Source organism: Equus quagga, chromosome 2, assembly GCF_021613505.1.
Source record: "Equus quagga isolate Etosha38 chromosome 2, UCLA_HA_Equagga_1.0, whole genome shotgun sequence".
In the NCBI taxonomy this organism is placed as follows: Eukaryota; Metazoa; Chordata; class Mammalia; order Perissodactyla; family Equidae; genus Equus; species Equus quagga.
The window spans coordinates 127,909,641-127,928,966 of record NC_060268.1 but is presented as its reverse complement, the minus strand read 5'-3'; the positions used below and the strand labels follow the sequence as shown (position 1 = coordinate 127,928,966).

At 39.7% G+C, this 19,326-nt stretch overlaps 1 protein-coding gene across 1 annotated transcript in view; it reads left to right on the top strand.

Annotated features, from left to right (window-relative positions):
* Positions 1-8,752, top strand: part of KIFBP (kinesin family binding protein) — a 38,655-nt gene extending 29,903 nt beyond the window's left edge. The window contains exons 6-7 of the mRNA XM_046655174.1: positions 3,717-3,832; positions 7,299-8,752. Of these exons, the coding sequence (XP_046511130.1) occupies positions 3,717-3,832; positions 7,299-8,174 (992 nt within the window). The 3' untranslated portion in view covers positions 8,175-8,752. The remainder of the gene's footprint in view (positions 1-3,716; positions 3,833-7,298) is intronic.
* The last annotated feature ends 10,574 nt before the right edge of the window (positions 8,753-19,326 follow it).

Here is a 19,326-nt window from a genome sequence, read left to right as displayed (position 1 = left end):
AATGTTATGTGTCAGTTATACCTCCATTTAAAAAAAAAAAGATTGATACTTTCCATTGTTACAAAATCAGTAACATGCCTACACAGGCAGGGCACCTGAGCACATTTTACTAAGGTATCGTGCAGTAACATTTGCTTCCAAACCTTATGGAAGTCAAGTACCCAGATCCACAAGCCATTTCTGCAAAGGAAAGCTCAAGGACTTCATATCTAAGTGCAGGTTCCTAAGTACAGTCAATCCTCATTATTGTGGATTCCGTATCTGTGAATTTGCCTACTTATTACAATTGAGTTGTAACCCCAAAATTAGTCCTCAGGGCGCTTCTATGGTCATTCACACTGTAAATAAGTATCCTTTTTGCAGGCTATTTAGTGCCACGTTTTTCACTTTTTTGTGCATTTTGTCAGTGATTTCATTGTTTAAACTGGCCCCCAAGTGTAGTGCTGAAGTGCGAGCTAGTGTTCGTAAGCATGTGAAGGCGGAAGCATGTTCCTGCCTGACGGAGAAAACACAGCGTTCGATAGGCTTCGTCGAGGCACGGTGAAGTTATAGCGCTCCGGCAGCGAGTTCACTGTTAGTGAGTAAATGGTGTATTTTAAATAAAGTGTCTTTAAACAAACACATAAAATAAGATTACATATTATCAGTTGACGAAAATATTGTGACCAACAGCTCATAGGAACCTACTCCTGAATTTCCCCTAGGAGTTTCAGCATTTGCTATTTCAGTGTTCACAACAATTTTATAAAACATAACTATCATGAATAATGAGAATCAGCTGTATGTTGTTTCCTTGTGAGAGAATCTAGGTAGGAAGTTTTACCGTTGGGGATAAAACCCACTTGTTCTACTGAAAGGAATGTTCATCTGAAGGAGATAATCCAAACCACTAGTGACTTACATCAGGGCTGTTTCCGTGCTGCCTGAGAGCTGAGCAGCTTGATTTTCTCCCTGCAGAACTGGGCAGCACGACTCTTGGACTGGTATTGGTGCTGTTGGTGGCACACCCAAAAAGGAAGACCACAGAGGAAAGCATGCAGATTGATAGCAATACTGCATTAAATCTAACACAGTGACCAAAAACATTACTTCATGTTATGAAGGATTTTTGAAAAATACTAGTGAAAACCAAAATAATTTAAACCATGAAAATTTTTAGAATAAATTTTTCCTTGCAAAAAGGAATTCCTTCCACAGATGTAACAATAATATTTTGGTAAAACTGGACATGGGATTTGAATTACAAAATGAAATAATTGGCTGTTGATTAAACCACCTGTGTCATTCCAAACATTATTTTGAGGGATTCCTTCCACTCAGGACTACTTTTAATTCATGAGAAATCCATTTCAATTTGGATTCCACTAAATTGGAATTTTTGACAAATTGGTAACAGAGACCACAGCATAGGCAAGGTGATGAAAGTAAATGTTTATAAACAATTAGAGGAAACTGCTTTCAACCACCTCATAAGGATCCATGTATAGACATGAATTATAGAATTCATATCTTAATTAAACTAGGTATTCTAAGAATGTGAGCAATTCTTTTGTTAATCCAGTTTGATTAATAATGGTGTTGGGGCTGGCCCTGTGGTGTAGTGGTTAAGTTTGGTGTGCTCCACTTCAATGGCCTGAGCTTGCAGGGGGTTCATGGGTTTGGATCCCAGGCGCCAACCTACACCATTCATCAGCCATGCTGTGGCGGTGACCCACATACAACGTAGAGAAAGATTGGCACAGATGTTAGCTCTGGGCGAATCTTCCTCAGCTAAAAAAAAAGAAGAAAAGAAAAAAGTGTTGAATAGCCACATGTACCAGATCCTGTCCTAAGTTCTTTGTGGGCACCATCTCATTAAATTCTCATAGCAACACTTCAGACAGTCATTGTTACTACCTACACTTTACACATGGGGAAACTGAAGCACAGAGAGGTTCAACAGCTTGCCCAATGTCACACAGATAGTGAGGGGCAGAGCTCTCATTCAAACCCAAGCAGGATTGTTCCAAGCCTGTAACTTGTAACTCCACTGCCTGAGCAGAACTACACTGACCCGACCTCTGCTGGCTTGAGATGAAAAGCTGCCTCTGGAGCTGGGTGGGAGACTTGGCAACCTTGGGAGGGCTTAGAAATAAGGACAGATAAAAATCAAACCCACAACATTAAGTTTGGGAATAAGTCTGTGAATCTTATGATAATGGGCATTGGTTTCTAATAAGATGTTTGAAATGCCTAAGGTATGCATTCTTAATAGGGGCAAAAATTGTTTCTTGGAAAGTGAAAAAAAATCTTAGTTATTACAATGGTATGTTAAAAAAAAAGGGAAATCTTGCCATTTGTGACAACATGGACAGACCTTGAATGCAATATGCTAAGTGAAATAAGTCAGATAAAGAAAGACAAACACCGTATGATCTCACTTATACGTGGAATCTAGAAAACAAAACAAAACAAATTCATAGATAGTACAGAGAACAGATTGGTGGTTGCCAGAGGTGTTGGGGTGGGCAAAATGTGTGAAGGGGGTCAGAGGGTACAGACTTCCAGTTGTAAAATAAATAAGTCATGGGAATGTAATGTACAGCATGGTGACTATAGTTAACACTACTGTATTGCATATTTGGAATTTGCTAAGAGTGGATCTTAGAACTTCTCATTACAAGAAAGAACATTTTTATAACTATGGTGACAAATCTTAACTAAACTTATTATGGTGATCATTTTGCAATATATAAAATATTGAATCACTATGTTGTACCCTGAAACTAATATAATGTTATGTGTCAAGTATATTTCAATTAAAAAAAAAAAGTGTGCTTGAGTCATTAAACAGGTTTTGTAATGTCACAACCTTCTTTATCATTGTGACTCAGAAGAATATAGAGGCTATGAAGAGTTAGAGGAATGTACCTTATCAAATTAAATAGTTGGGTTTCTCCTTTTATTTATTACATTGAATTACTTGTAGATTGGTTAAAGTCTAAAAGGCACTTGTCCAAAAAGCATAAAAACTAAGCCACCAGTGGGATGTCATTTTGTGTACACTCTTCAAAACAGAAAGCTAAAGAAATCACAATGTTTAATGTTTTCTAAATTCTTTCATTGAATAGCCTCATATATTGTTGGTTAGAGTATTTATTGAAAATAATGCGGCAGTATGTATGAAGAACATTTTAAGTGGTGTAAACTCTGACCCAGTAAATTCTACTTCTAGGAATCTGTCCTGAGGAAATCATCCAAAACCCACATAGATTTATACACAGAGATCTTCCTGTTTAGTGTTGTTTGTAATAAAGGGATTGGAAACAGCAAATACCCAGTATTAGAAGAATTGTTAGATAAAGTATGAAACATCTATTTAATTGTATGTAATGCTACACTTAAAAATGATGTTAAAGAGTTGATAATGATATGGGTAAAGTGTTAGTGGTTTAATATGTGAAGAAAGCTATATTCAAAATTGAATATACATTGTGACCTTAGTTTTTACCTACAAACAATACATAAGAAAAAAACTAGAAAGAAATATGCAAAAATAATAGCAGTGAGTGTCTCTGGGTGGTAGGAATTTGGGTATGGGTTTTTCCCCCCACTGCTTCAGTGAGGATCTGTTACTTGTACAATCAGGAAAAAGTGATGTTAAAAAAGAAAGCAGTACACAATGAAAATTCTAGCTGTGACCATTAACTTGGACAAATCTCACTGTGTAATTTTAGCTACTGAAGCTGAAGGAGAAGTACCGGAACTTTATCATCAAAGAAAAGGGGAAATAGCAAGATGCTGGATCAAATACTGTTTGACTCTCATGCAGAATGCCCAACTTTCCATGCAGGTAACGCAGCCAAAAGTTGCCTTTTCTTTCTTAAATGAGCAGGATGTAAGTAGAAGCTTAAAAATGGAGATTATGCTCATTGGGTTCTCTGCATGTTTATTATGCAAGGCATGTAGAATGCACTCCCCTTCTCTACCTTTTAAAATCTTACTCACTATTCAGGGCCTATCTCAAATAGCACCTCTTCCTTGAAGACTTTCCTTTGGATAGAACATAAGGTCCTTGAGAGGTGAGGTCTACAATATATTCATATTATATTATTATCTCCAGGCACAATAGGTTCTCAATAAGTAATTGTTAAATGTGTAATTCTTCATCCCCAACAGATGTCATCTCCCTCCTTTAAACTGCATAGAACTTTTCTTACTCTTTCCTAAGTCACTTAAATTCAACTTTGTGTTATCCCTCTTCATATTCTTGTCTTATTCTTTTACCTATTTTAGACTATAAGCAACTTGAGGGCAGGAAACAATTCTTACTAATCTTTATATACTTTATACAGTATATAAATATATTTTTTTATAAAAATATATGGAAACAGCCCTGCCAGTTTGTGGCTGTGTGTTCATGGCAATTTACTTAATCTCTCTGTGCCTTAATTTCCTCACAAGGCGGAGGTAATAATAGTACTTACTTAATAATGTTGTTATGAGAGTTACGTTAATATATATAAAGGACTCAGAAATGTGCCCGAGACATGCCAAGTCCTCAGTAAATGTTAACTATCCTCATCATTATAATTATTATTACTAATTCATACTGAATCCTAGTTCCTAATCACTAAAGAGGAAGAACTTTAGAAATTCTAACGGAGAAGTTAGAGCCAGGAAGCGCTGTCAGCTGTCTTCTGCTCAGAAAGCAACCTAGAAAGCGTGTAGATAAACCAGCAGCCAGGAAGCAAGTAAGGAAACAAGATTCAGACTTAGAGCCTGCGTCGGAAGTAATTGTGTCGAGCAAAATACCCTATGGGTTACCTCTCACCCTTCATTTAGTTGATGAAATAGAACTTTTCACCTGATTAAACTGAAATAGTTGCCATGCTATTCAATTACTCAGATTTTCCTTAATCTGACTTTTTTTTATTACTTTAACTTCATTCTTTGATCATCTGTTTATCTAAAAAGCCTTCTTCAATTCCAGCTTAAAATCATACTCAAATTTATTTAATTAAGGATTTAGGCCAGCTGTGTGAGTCATTGTCCTATGATGAACAAAATAGACCTGGTTTTGACTTCATGTAGAAGTGCACTTTGGTGAGTTCCACAGAGGAGAGACATCTGATGGGAGAAGATGCAATAGGAGGACGTAACACTTGTAGGAAGCACTGGGAAAGAGTAGGAATTACCCGGATTGGAGAAAAGAAGGAGCACATTCCAACGAGCTGCAGCAGCGTGTTTAAAAGTTCAGTGGCCTAGGGAGCATGGTGTTAGGAGGGGCACAAGGCCTGTGAAGCTGGAGCAGGGTGAGAGCGCGTGTGGTATAAGGTAGAGTAGAAAGGGGCTAGAACAAACAGGGCCTTCGAGGAATGGAAGCCTTGAAGGGTTTTTGGAACAATCCCTTAGGTCGCAGAATGGAGAAGGAATTGAGGGAAAGCAGGAGTGGATGAGGGAGATTAGTTAGAAGACCACTGCAACAGGCCAGGTGAGATGGTGGCGGAAGAGATGGAGGAAAAAAGAATGGATTCACGAGGTATTTAGGAAGCAAAATGTAAAGGACTTGGTCATAGAATGGAAGTGTGGAGTACAGGGGAGAGGAGAGGGACATCTCAAGGATGGTTCCTAGGATGCTGGCTGTCCAGATGGATGGAGTGTCCTTCGCTAGAATAACACTTGAATAGGAGCCTGTTTGCTGAAGAAGAGGAGGAGTTCCCTTGGGGAATGTTGAAGATGAAGTGCCTTTGAGTCTTTGGAGAGGAGTTCTCACGTAGGGAGCTGTGGCTTTGGGTCTAGGGGCTTGAGAAGAGGTCTGGGCTGTAGCTGTAGATTTGTGAGTCATCCTCCCATGGCTGGCAATGGCAGCCACAGGTGTGGATAGAGCCACCTGTCTAGAGCAGCGCTGTCCAATAGAAATGGAATACCAGCCACATATGTAATTTTAAATTTTCTAGTGGCCATATTAGAAAAGGAGAAACGCAAGTGAAATCAAAATTATACATTTTAATCCAGAATATCAGCAAATATTGCCTTTTCTAAATGTCCTGAATATTAAAAAATTAAGAGGGCGAGCCTGGTGGCTCAGTGGTTAAGTCCCCACACTCTGCTTCGGTGGCCCAGGGTTCACTGGTTCAAATCCCAGGCGTGGACCTATGCACTGCTTATCAAGCCATGCCGTGGCAGTCATCCCATGTATAAAGTAGAGGAAGATGAGCACAGATGTTAGCTCAGGGCCGATCTTCCTCAGCAAAAAGAGGAGGATTGGCAGTGGATGTTAGCTCAGGGCTAATCTTCCTCAAAAAAAAATAAAAGAGAGAGATTTTAGATTATTTTTGTATCAAGTCTTAGAAGTTGGGTATATGTATTACACAGATAGTCCACATCTCAGTTTGGACTTGCCACATTTCAAGTGCTCAGTAGCCATCCACAGGTGGCTACTGGCTACCGCTTTGAACAATGCAGGGTCTAAAGAGAGAAGAAGAGGCCTTGGGGCTGAGCATTGAAGAATGTGATGTTTCATTTTATCCAGGAAGAGGAGGATGACCTCACTCTATTTTTTAACCATCTTAGGTCCTTTTTTTTTTTGTCCCGAGGAGGTAAAGAAGATAACTTTAACTATGAAGGTAGATTTAACTATCTTCACTATGGTGTCTTTAAGAGACCCAGAGCATTTCTCTGTAATATATTTTGTCTATATATATATATATATATATATATTTTTTTTTTTTTAAAGATTAGCTCCTGGGCTAACAACTGTTGCCAATCTTTTTTTTTTTTTCCTCTGCTTTATCTCCCCAAACCCCCCCTGTACACAGTTGTATATCTTAGTTGCAGGTCCTTCTAGTTGTGGGTGTAATATATTTTACTAAGTCACTTATCCTGGCACAAATATCATATCATTAATCTTACTGGCATCTCTGTGAAATACTTGTAGAATGTAGATTACAGTCTGTCTCTAATGTTAGAATACTAATAATGTATTACATGTATGTAATGTTTCACAGTCCTTAAAGTTCTTTCCTATGCGTTTATCTGCAGGAGTAACTGTAAAGGAGTTTTAGTTCCCCAAAAAGGAAAGTAATATATAAGCAGTTTATCTATTTTACTTAAGTATTTTTTCCTGATTTCTTGCAATTTTAATATAATTGGAGTATAATTAGAAGAAAGAAGTTTTAAAAGATGTTTAAGATTATACCTCCCTAACGAGGCTGGGAAGTTAGGGTTTCTTTTCTTTACTCTTAAGTTTGCTGTGATATCATTTGACAGCAGGAGATCAGTGTCCGAATTAACCATGATTTATATTTTTCTTTCAGGACAACATAGGAGAGCTTGATCTTGATAAACAAAATGAACTTAGAGCTTTACGGAAAAAAGAACTAGATGAGGAAGAAAGCGTTAGGAAAAAAGCTGTGCAGTTTGGAACCGGTGAACTGTGTGATGCCATCTCTGCAGTGGAAGAGAAAGTGACCTATTTGAGACCTTTAGACTTTGAAGAAGCCAGAGAACTTTTCTTATTGGGTCAGCACTATGTCTTTGAGGCAAAAGAGTTCTTTCAGATTGATGGTTATGTCACTGACCATATTGAAGTTGTCCAGGACCACAGTGCTCTGTTTAAGGTGCTTGCGTTCTTTGAAACTGACATGGAGAGGCGGTGCAAGATGCATAAACGTAGAATAGCCATGCTAGAGCCCCTGATTGTGGACCTGAATCCACAGTATTATCTGTTGGTCAACAGACAGATTCAGTTTGAAATTGCACACGCTTACTATGACATGATGGATTTGAAGGTTGCCATTGCTGACAAGCTGAGGGACCCTGATTCACACATAGTGAAAAAAATAAATAATCTTAATAAGTCGGCATTGAAGTACTACCAGCTCTTCTTAGACTCCCTGAGAGACCCAAATAAAGTGTTTCCCGAGCACATAGCGGAAGATGTTCTTCGCCCTGCCATGTTGGCTAAGTTTCGAGTTGCTCGTCTTTATGGCAAAATCATCACTGCAGATCCCAAGAAAGAGCTAGAAAATTTGGCAACATCATTGGAACATTACAAATTTATTGTGGATTACTGTGAAAAGCACCCTGAGGCCGCCCGGGAAATAGAAGTTGAGCTAGAACTTAGTAAAGAGATGGTGAGTCTCCTTCCAACAAAAATGGAGAGATTCAGAACCAAGATGGCCCTGACTTAATAGGCCCTGTTTTTATGAAAGAAAATGTGCAGTGTGGAAGAGTTTTTCCTCTTAGTCAAACAGGCCCAGCTCCATTGTGATATTTACCTTTACAGCCAGACAGGTGCAGTTTGAGCTTAAGATACAGTCTGACCAATAGAGTCTTTGCTAGGACCTTAAGCAACATAAAGATAATTAATAATTTATGCCTAATTATGTAAGTTGCCTTGTTAACGTGGTGTGTGATTGGTGTTTTAGATCACTTGTTTCCTATTTAAATGTAAACCTCTCCTGCCTCGGTTTCTAAAGGGAGGTTCTTTCTTGGCTGGTACTTGATGGTTTCGTTAAGAGGAAAGATGCTGGGTAATATACCTGGTGGAGGAGACTTTATTAAAATTGAAAAGGAAACTTCCTGTAGTTGTTATTCTCAAGACACTTACTTTCCTAAATGCCCAAAGAAATCTTTCCTTTTTGAAAATATTAAAAAATTAAGTTATGTTGTTGTAAAGCAGTTTGTCTCATTTATAGAGGAAAAAGGCCCTGTTGGAAAAATAGTAAATTGACTTGTTTCACTAATAAAAGCTTCCTTTTACTCTTTTGTTTTCTTGTAAGAATTGCTTTTATTTTTGATACTTCAAAGGTATTTCCTTATTTGAAGCCAGAGAAGAATATTTCTTTGGTAACACTGCACAGATAGAAAACATTAAAATCTCATTCATTGAATAAATATTTACTGAGACGGTAGTCTGTGTGTCTGAAAAATCTTATTGGCTGCAGTTTTTCACTGGAGGATCCTGGTATACTTATAAATCTTTAGACGCTACTGAAAAAGGATATGTACATTGTTAATATACTTAGTGATTTTAAGAAATGCAGAATTGGGGGCCGGCCCGGTGCGTAGTGGTTAAGTTCATGTGCTCTACTCTGGCAGCCCAGGGTTCACAGGTTTGGATCCCAGATGGGGACCTGGCACCACTCATCAAGCCATGCTGTGGTGGCATCCCACATAAAATAGAGGAAGATTGGCACAGATGTTAGCTCAGTGACAATCTTAAGCAAAAAAGAAAAAGATTGGCCATAGATGTTAACTGAGGGCCAATCTTCCTCACAAAAATAATAAAATAAAAAGAAATGCAGAATTGAAATGGAGTCCCTATCCAGGATAAAAATCAAGATCAGTTGTAAAAAAGAGAATAACTCGGTATGTTGGCTTGCCCATTGCTTCAGAAAGCTTAGGAATAGGTCAGCTCTAAGATTTTGTAACATGTATGTATGTGTGATGAACACCTTTTCCTTTGAGATCAATTTGCCAGGAAAAAAAAAATCTTTGTATATAACAGCAATGTGTAATTCACTCAATATTTAACTAAAATTTATTTAATGTCTACTGTGGGTCAGGCGCTTTTCTAAGCATAGAGGATTCAGTGATGAACAAGATAAAGGCAAGTTTTCATGGAGTGAGTAAACAAATAGCAAGATGATTTAAGGTGCTGCATGCTGTTGTGAAAGGAACCAGATTGATACAGTAAACATCTCATGGGAAGGGGTGCTACTTTAGCTAGAGTGATCTGGAAAGGCCTCTGAAAAGGTAGGAAGTGACATTGAGCTGAGAACTAAATGGGGGAAAAAAGGCAGCAAAGATTCTTTGGTGGAGTATTCCGGAGAATGCTAGCCCCTCAGGCTGGAGCGAGTTTAGGAAGGAGTTTGGCTTTTTAGAAGATATGTGTGGCTGGAGCAGATGAGGGTGGGGAGTTGGGTGGAATTGGGCAGGGGTAGGGAGCCAGATGGAGAGGACTTTGTGGATGAGGGTAAGGAGTTTGGATTTTATTCTAGGTACTGTGGGAAACCTCTGGACTTTTTAAGAGGGGAGTGGCATGATCTGACCAGCATTTTTAGGAAACCACACTGGCTCCTAGGAGAACAGATCGTAGGGGCATGGGGAGGCGCCAGAGGGGAAGCAGGGAGACAGGCTAGGTTCTATTAAGATTAATCCAAGTGATTTGGACTAGGGTGATAGAGGAGGGATGGAGAGAAGTGGATAAATTCAGTATGTGCTTCGGAAGTGGAATCACAGGACATGTTAAAGGATTAAATGTAAGGCATGAGGGGAAAAGAAGAATCAAGAACTAGATTAGGAGCTGGCCTGGTGGCACAGCGGTTAGGTTTGTGTGCTCTGCTTCAGGGGCCCAGGGATCGCCGGTTCGGATCCTGGGTGCAGACATACACACCGCTTATCAAGCCATGCTGAGGCAGGCGTCCCACATGTAAAATGGAGGAATGGGCACAGATGTTAGCTCAGGGCCAGTTTTCCTCACACACACACACACACAAAACCCCAAATTAAGTGGAAGTATGCAAGAGGAGCGCTTTTTTATGAGGGTGATGTGGGTTAGAATTAAGAGTTCTATTTAGGTCATATTGAATTTAGGATGTTAAGATGCTTGAGATGAAATGATGGCTAATATCCCTTGGTCAGACTTTAAAAGGAAAGTGAAGAGGATTGAGAAGTGGCAAAGAGGGGAGGGAGGTTTCTTGGAGGTGGTGATAGGGCTCTGCTTCTCAGCTGCTCTCATTTCTTCCGCTCTTTTTGAGAACTGATTCTAGAGCAAGTCACCCCGTTATAAGCCTTTCTTGACATAGCCATTTTGCTGCCAACCTAATTCAACTTCACTTACGTAGTCATTCATTTGTTTAAAGATACTTAACTCTTTCTGTGTGCTAGTCACTGCTGAGCTCTGAGAATGTGACCTGTAAGACAGTCTCCTAAATCTTGATAGCTTTTCTTCTTCCCAACTGTGTTATTCAACTTGAGTTCAAAAGATAAAATTCAAGTATAAAAGACACTGGTCTTAAAACCAGTCTTTATCCTAATAGCCATCAACACACTCTGCTATTTGTCGTTTGCTGTCTGCAGTGACTTTTAATATTTTAAGACTTTGTCTTTAGTTATCAGCAGAAAACCTCACTGGCTGCTTTGCAATCCTGTACTCTAGTTACACGGCCATTCCGCAAACTGCTTTCCCTGAGCATGGCTTCCCAAAGGCAGCTGCCCTCCGAGACGGCATTGCTTCTCTAGCTTAGTAGTTCTCAAACTTTTTGGTCTTAAGGCTCCTTTCCACGTGAAATTATTCAGGATGCCAAAAAAACTTTTGTTTATGTAGGTTATATCTTTCTATATTTACCTTATTTGAAATTCCGATTATGAAAATTTTAGCAATTTAACTTAAAATGACAATAATAAACCCATTGGATTTAAAAGTAATGTTTCATGAAAAATAATTATTTTCCAAAAAAAAGGCATGTGGCATATTTTACTTTTTTTATCTGAAAAAACGCTGGTTTTATTTTTTTATTTTTATTTTTTTATTAAGATTATGATAGATTACAACCTTGTGAGATTTCAATTGTACGTTATTGTTAGTAATGTTGTGGGTACACCACTTCACCCTTTGTGCCCTCCCCCCACCCCCCCCTTTTCCCTGGTAACCACCGATCGGTTCTCCATGTCTGTATGTTAACTTCCACCTATAAGTGGGGTCATATAGAGTTTGTCTTTCTCTGTCTGGCTTATTTCGCTTAACATAATATCCTCAAGGTCCATCCATGTTGATGCGAATGGAACAATTTGGTCCTTTTTTATGGCTGAGTAGTATTCCATTGTGTGTATATACCATATCTTCTTTATCCAGTCGATATTTTACATTTTTGCAAATATCTTTAATGTCTGGCTTAATAGGAAACAGGTTAATTCGTACAACTCGTGTGATAGAACATGTCATGTAGCCTTTGGAAAACTCTACATTTGTGAGAGAGTGAGTAAAGCAATGTTTTCTTATTATGAAAATAGTTTCATGGGATCTCCTGCCCCACTCCGAGGCACCCTGGACCCGACTTGGAGAACTGCTGCCCTAGCCTGTTCTGTATTGGGCGTGGTGCAGGGTGGATGATGTTGAGGGTTGGTTTAGGAAACTAATGTGGCTATGCTGCCTGGTCTAGATCTCACATCCAAAGAAAAATTGAATTCTTCTATTATTTAGTACATACTGGTTTTGGTTGAGTCTGGAGTCACGGCAATGTCATGTCTTTGTTATTTTTTCACAGAATATATTGGATTTCTTGGCAATGCTGGATTCTTTAATGCTGTGTTATCTGCTTGGCCTCTGCCAAAGCTGTTTTGTCCCTATTACTGTAGAGTCCTCAGGGTACTAGAGGCTCTTCCTTACCCTGATAGTTGGTTCATTATTCTGGGCTAGTTTTGCAGAATCTTATATGAAATACTGTGCCCAGAACCTGAGAAGCGTTGGTAGCGTGATAGAGTTTGGGCTAGAGTCAATGACCCATCAGAGTCATAGATTTATTTGAAATAGCCTTTTGTTCCTCTTTTCCTCACCCCTAAAACCAATTATCGGGCAAGGACTATATACTATGCTAGTGAAAAAATGTGCTTTTTGGGGCCAGCCCCATGGCCCAGTGGTTAAGTTCACACGCTCTGCTTCGGCAGCCCAGGGTTTCACTGGTTCGAATCCTGGGCGCGGATATGGCACCACTCATCAAGCCACACTGAGGCAGCGTACCGCATGCCACAACTGGAGGGACTCACAACTAAAAATGCACAACTATGTACCGGGGGGCTTTGGGGAGAAAAAGGAAAAATAAAATCTTTAAAAAAAAAAAAGGTGTTTTTTGACAACATTCCTTTACAATTGTCTTTTCAATCTTGCTAGATTTAGAGACTTATTCAACAAATATATATTGAAGGCCTGCTATCAGAAGACTGCAGATTGCCTGTCAGTTCCGAGCAGGTATCTCAGCAGTTGAAATCGGTGTGTGAATTTTAGAGTCTTCCAGACAGTGCAGGCTATCTTTTGCGGAAACCCAAGTTACTAAGAACAGGTTTGTTTCAATGCCATCCTCATTACTTTCCTCTTATTCTCAGGGGAACACACTGGGCAAAGGAGAGACTTTTCCTCTTCCCTTGCAGTTCCTCTGGGAACCTCGTAGCAGTGGCTTGTAACTCTGTGGAGTTTTCTGGGTTATCTGCTGTTGTTCATCTCTGCTCCTCAGATCACAGTGTGAGCCAATGCTGTCAGTTTTTCCCTGAATCCTGTAAGAGGAAGGGCTTGATAGATATGTATTTTCCTTTTTCGTTTTTGTTTTGACTAGAAAATAGACACGTCCATATTTCAAATGTTATTTGTTCCAGCCAATTGAATTTCTTACCCTTGTCCTCGGGAGTTGGCAAACTTTCTTTAAAGGGCCAAACGGTAACTGTTTGTGACTTTTTGGGCCATACGGTCTATGGTAACTATTCACTCCTGCTGTGAAAGGAGCTCTAGACAGTCCATAAATGAATGAATGTGGCTGTGTTCTAGTAAACTTTACTTTCGAAAACAGGTGGCAGGCCGGACTTGGCCTATGGGCATAGTTTGCCAACTCTTGCTTTTACTGGTTTACTTGGAGTTTCTTTACACCTTACATGTAACATATTATAAAAGCTAATGTTATTAGGCACTGTCTAATCTATTCCAGGCCCTCTGCTAAGCAGTTTATATGCATTATTTCATTCAATTGTCTTACAAACTTTATTATCCTCCTTTTACAGAATGTGAAGCTGAGGCTTAGAGAGAGCTTCAGTGACTTGCCCAAGGTTACGCAGCTAGTAAATGGCAGAGCTATCTGAACCAGGTCAGTACGAGTAACATTTACAAAGTTAACAAGCTGCTGGTTCTATCAATTTTAGTTTGAATGGACTATAAGAAGGGAGAACTGCGCTTCAAGTGAAATTGCTGACAAGCCATTAAGCCGGGCAGAAGCTATAATAAGAGAAGATTTAACCTAAAATCACACATGGTCCAAACTATACTTATAGCTATTATAGTTATATAGTTATAGACTTTTAAAAAATTATCCCTTTTGTAGCTAAGTAGCTGTCGCAGTATTTCCAAACTATTCATAGCTACTTGTATTGCATGTCTGTTTTTGATTATCACAATCAGTTACTAATCATGAAGATATGAAGAGAGAAAACTAAAATATGTTAGACCGACAACGTTTTTTAAATGGCCCAGTGTGTAGAGATGCATTCATATTGTGAGTGGCAGCACACAAATGGGCCTTTTAGTCATTTTGCACTCCAGAGAGAAGTAGTCTTTTTTGGGGGGAAAAAAAATCAATCGGGGCCCATAATATCCCTGTAAATTGTTTTTATCACTACTTTTATTATTATTGGACTTTGAAAAAACCTAGAATGGGAAAAAAATTCAAGAAAGCAACCAGGAACTATTTGTCAAGGAGAAATCCCAGAGAAAGTACAGCTCTCATAAAATCTCACCCATATAACCCACATAATCTGACCAGACCCCTTAAGCCAGTAACTTCTTTCTCAGGAAGCTCACGACAGAAAGGCCATATACATGCTCTGTATGAAAATAGGGTTCAAAAATATAGTTAGGAGAAAACCAAACAGCCTGCTGGATGATGATGAGTTTCTGGATCTGACATGACCTGCCACATACCAGCTCTATCAGTAAGAGCCCCCCCACCCTGCTTCCTCCTGAACTATCTCGCTCGATGATTAACCACTCTGCCTTTCCTGTTATCGTCCTGAGTCAGGTTGTTATCAAGACATTCATCACCCTTCAAAGTCATCTGTAATCTCATTTGGATAATTTTTATGCTTTTAATTTTCACCCAAAAGCTATTTCTTGGACACTAAGAAAATGGTACAATCATGTAAGAAATTGTAAAAATGAAAACAGATCTGCTGTACTGATTATGCAAAAGTACAGGACAGCTTTATGTCAAGAACTTACTGCCCTTTTAGACTCAAGAGTTTTTAACTCTGCTTCTGAATGTTTAATCCTCTGTTTTTTCATGCCTGGAGCCCATAAAAATCTAATTATATTCCACTTAAAAATAAGGAGAAATGATTCCCAAGATCCTCTGGAAGAGTAGTGTGAGTTTCACTCACTGAGGATGTGCCAGAGTGTTCCGAGTTCCACAGTCTTATCACATGAATTCAATAGAGAATGTGTACCCAACAGAGAGGGTATGTTTGGAATGACCTGACTTGATACATGATGTTGACACAGTTTACTGACAATCATTCTATAGATAGGAGAGAGAAAGTGAGTTTTACTGAGCGAAGCAGAGGACAACCCAGGAAGGCAGTCTCCACAAAGGAAGAAAGCGTTCCAGAGAAGCATGGTTTTCAGTACAGTTTTATATCTTTTTGGAACAAAGAACATACATCAAACATTGCCCAGGATACATATTTATCAAAGTTTCAAAGAGGTATTAATTTGCAAATTAGTGGGCCAACATGATTCTGAGGTCTGGGAAAGGAAACTTACTACCTTCAAGAGTACTGATAGGGGCGTTACCCATCCTGGTGTCTTAGGAGGGAAAGTATGCATTCTTACCTTAAAAGAGTACATTCTTTTACTTGGAGGTCATATTTCATGCATTCTGTAATGGATAAAGCAGATGCACAATGTATCTTTGGTAGGCCATAAGTCAGGCTTCTTTAGTTCAAGCCACACTAGTTTTAAACCAGAATAGCCACTCCATATACCTCAATAAGTGACAATTTCTTGTCAATGATTACACATTATAAATGAAAGTCACTTTGAGATTCCTTGGGGTGCTTAGAGAACTAGGCAAACAGCCGATAATAAGGTGTGAGAGGCTTAGGTGAGCGCTGTTCAGCAGAGATGGGACTAAGCTGCCAGAAACAGAGAAAACAAATAGATTTCAAATATGAGCTCCAAATTCAGTACTGACTGCCAATTAAGCTGCTTTTCACATGGGCAACTCCATGTTATTTCAGGATCAGCAGCAGGAATTCGTTTACGTAGTTATTTAATAATAGATAATGACTATTGAATAACTGGGATAATTAGACAATATATTTTTAATAATAGTTTGTATTAGCACAAACTGTAGGCATTGTTTCCTAGAGTCGAGTCCCAGGACCACCTGCATCAGAATGATTTAGCGGAACTTATTAAAATGCAGATTCCCAGACTCTAGCCTAGAATGAATCAGGAAATCTGGGAGTGGGGTCCAGGGATCTGCTTTTTAGTGGAACCACATGTGATTCTTACGTACATTAAGTGCAAGAACCCCTGCTTGTAGAATTAAGAGAAGGAAGCCAGAGCTAGAGTGTACTGGAGCAGCTTGTACAGGGAGAAGCATCCTGAACCAGAAAGTTATTCTATGCCTTTGGTTCCCAGGGAGAACCCAGCCTGGGGACAGAGGGACAAAATGAACATTCCCAGCAGCTTTTTTTTTTTTTTTTTGATTTGATTTTTTCCTTTTTCTCCCCAAAACCCCCGGTACATAGCTGTATATTCTTCGTTGTGGGTTCTTCTACTTGTGGCATGTGGGACGCTGCCTCAGCGTGGTTTGATGAGCAGTGCCATGTCCGCGCCCAGGATTCGAACCAACGAAACACTGGGCCGCCTGCAGCGGAGCGCGCGAACTTAACCACTCGGCCATGGGGCCAGCCCCCCAGCAGCTTTAAGTAGCCAAGGAGCTGCAACTCTCTCCTCTTAGCTCCCTAAGCACCTCCTGCTGTACTAGGAGGAGAATTCTGCTGGGTGCCTGGCAGCAGGGGGCTGAGACCAGCAACCACAGCACTTGGTCTCTCAGGGCCCAAGAGGAAGCCTCCTAGATGAAAGCTAAGGACTCCCTAATGACCCCTGAAGAATATTCTAGAATGCCTCAAAGGAGGCGAGGAAAAGGAAGGAGAGGTTGTTTGACAAAGACTACAGACTAGACATGCAGCATTTCTTGGAAGATTTGAATGGAAATACCCAAATGGTTGTCCCAGTGTTGTATTAACTACCCTGCATGTAAAGCCAGGAGCATCTCTCAGGAACCTGACTAGTTTGAGTGAGCAAATCCTCAGATTCCTCCACTCTCATACCCCAAGAAAGGCTATGTCCTGGTGACATCTGGTTAAATGAAAGCTGAGTGCCTGCTTATGGGGACGCAATCCTTTCTCCTTTCTCCTATAGTAGACAGAGCATCTCTTCCCTAGGGAAATCCCTGAATTGTAGAATGGGGACATATTTTTGTAACTCGGACCTTCCATTAATACTGTCTTCCTTTGAAGGGGATGATAGTCACATACCAGGTGGATGAGAGCTTGGAACTTTGTGAATGAGAAAAATGCAGCCCTCCCCTCATATTTCTGTAGCTGGACAGTCCAAGACTCCAACATATATGCATATAGTCCAATATACCAATATATGCGCATACGGCATATGGTAGACTTAGCCACTGCCCGGAAGTCCAGGGGCCTCCATGCTGCTAAGCCCAATGGAAACTTTTCAGTCCTCATCATTCCTGACCTCTTGATGGTATGGCATTGGACAGACTGACATCCCCTCTCTTTTTTTTTTTTTTTAAAGATTGGCACCTGAGCTAACAACTGTTGCCAATCTTTTTTTTTTTTTTGCTTTTTCTCCCCAAATCCCCCCAATACATAGTTGTATATTTTAGTTGTGGGTCCTTCTAGTTGTGGCATGTGGGACGCTACTTCAACATGGCCTGATGAACCATGCCATGTCCGTGTCCACGATCCGAACCGGTGAAACCTTAGGCCGCGGAAGCAGAGCACGTGAACTTAACCACTTGGCCATGGGGGTGGCCCCTGACACTCTTGAAACACTTTTTTCCTCTTCCTTCCACAATACTGCACTTTCCCATACTTCTACCTTGCCAGCCATTTCTTGTGTTCCTTTTAAGGACTTTTTACATCCCTTCAATATGATGATCCATAGGGTTCTCACCTAGGTCCTTTGTCTCTCCAGGCTCTCTGGCCAATGCCTTCTATTCTTAGATGCTGGTCACCATCAAGATGGACTTCTTCATCTTTCTAGTTCACTTATCCCCAGATTAGTAGAATCTGTTGAATGTTACTTACACTCTCACACACACTTGCATTCATTTTCTTTTTCAAAAAAGTTATTTTAAATAATACTTTTTAAATCAATTTAAGAAATACCCTTAATTTAAAAAATAGTTTCAAGGAGTTTAAAATGAAAAGTACTACCCTCCCCTACACTGCCACCCACTCCTGGGGGGAGCCCGTTTAACTGTCTTTTGGTGGTTCCCTGGATATGCGGTAATAACATGTTTGTATCACTATTTCTTGATTTATCAATTTAAAATGTTATCTACTGACTTCTCACAACGATAGTGAAGGATTTAGCTCACAGCATCCTACTTCCCCTCCTCACCTCTTTCAGTATATCTGCCAATATAAACACTGTTTTTTGATTAAGCTATATATGTATTATATATAATAACATGTAATGAATATATATGTAAACAATGTATAATAAACACACAGGTGTAAATACATGTGTTTACAAATGTAAATAATGTGTAATAAATATGCATGTTTAAATGTATATGTATATACATGTGTGTGTTGTTCCATTTCTTGACCACCCACTAAGGTAAGGATCTTAGTGCCCATACTCTTCCCTTTTTTTTTTCTTTTTTCTGCTTTATCTCCCCAAATCTCCCCAGTACATAGTTGTATATCTTAGTTGCAGGTCCTGCTAGTTGTGGCACGTGGGAAGCCGCCTCAGTGTGGCCTGACAAGCGGTGCTATGTCCGGGCCCAGGATCCAAACCGGCAAACCCTTGGCCGCCGCAATGGAGCGCGGGAACTGAACCACTCGGCCACGGGGTGGCCCCCACCCTTCCCTTTTAACTGATCTGTCTTCATCAAGCTCACAAAGCCTCTATATTTTCTTTTATACATTGGCAGTGTTAATAAGTGCACATTATGTATACATTTTACTCTGCCATAATCGTTCTTCTACCTTTGTAGGAGGATGCTAAAAGTTAATAATGAATAAACTGTGTTTATATTCAATGATTATGTAAATATCACCCACTGCAGAATTAAGTAAAATATACTATGATTATGTTGCTTTCTCATACAGATTTATGTTCTTCTTTGAGTTTCCAACTGCCTTTTTTTTGCCCCCTCAGTATTTGCCTTTGTGTTCTGGCTGTCAGACTCACCCTCATAATCATTTATTCATCCTTTTCTCCCCCAAAGACGTCCCTCAGGAGCCTTCCTCCTCCCTCCCGTCTGCACTGACTCTTCTCTAGATCTGATGCCCGGCTATCATCCTGGGACTTCTCTTCAC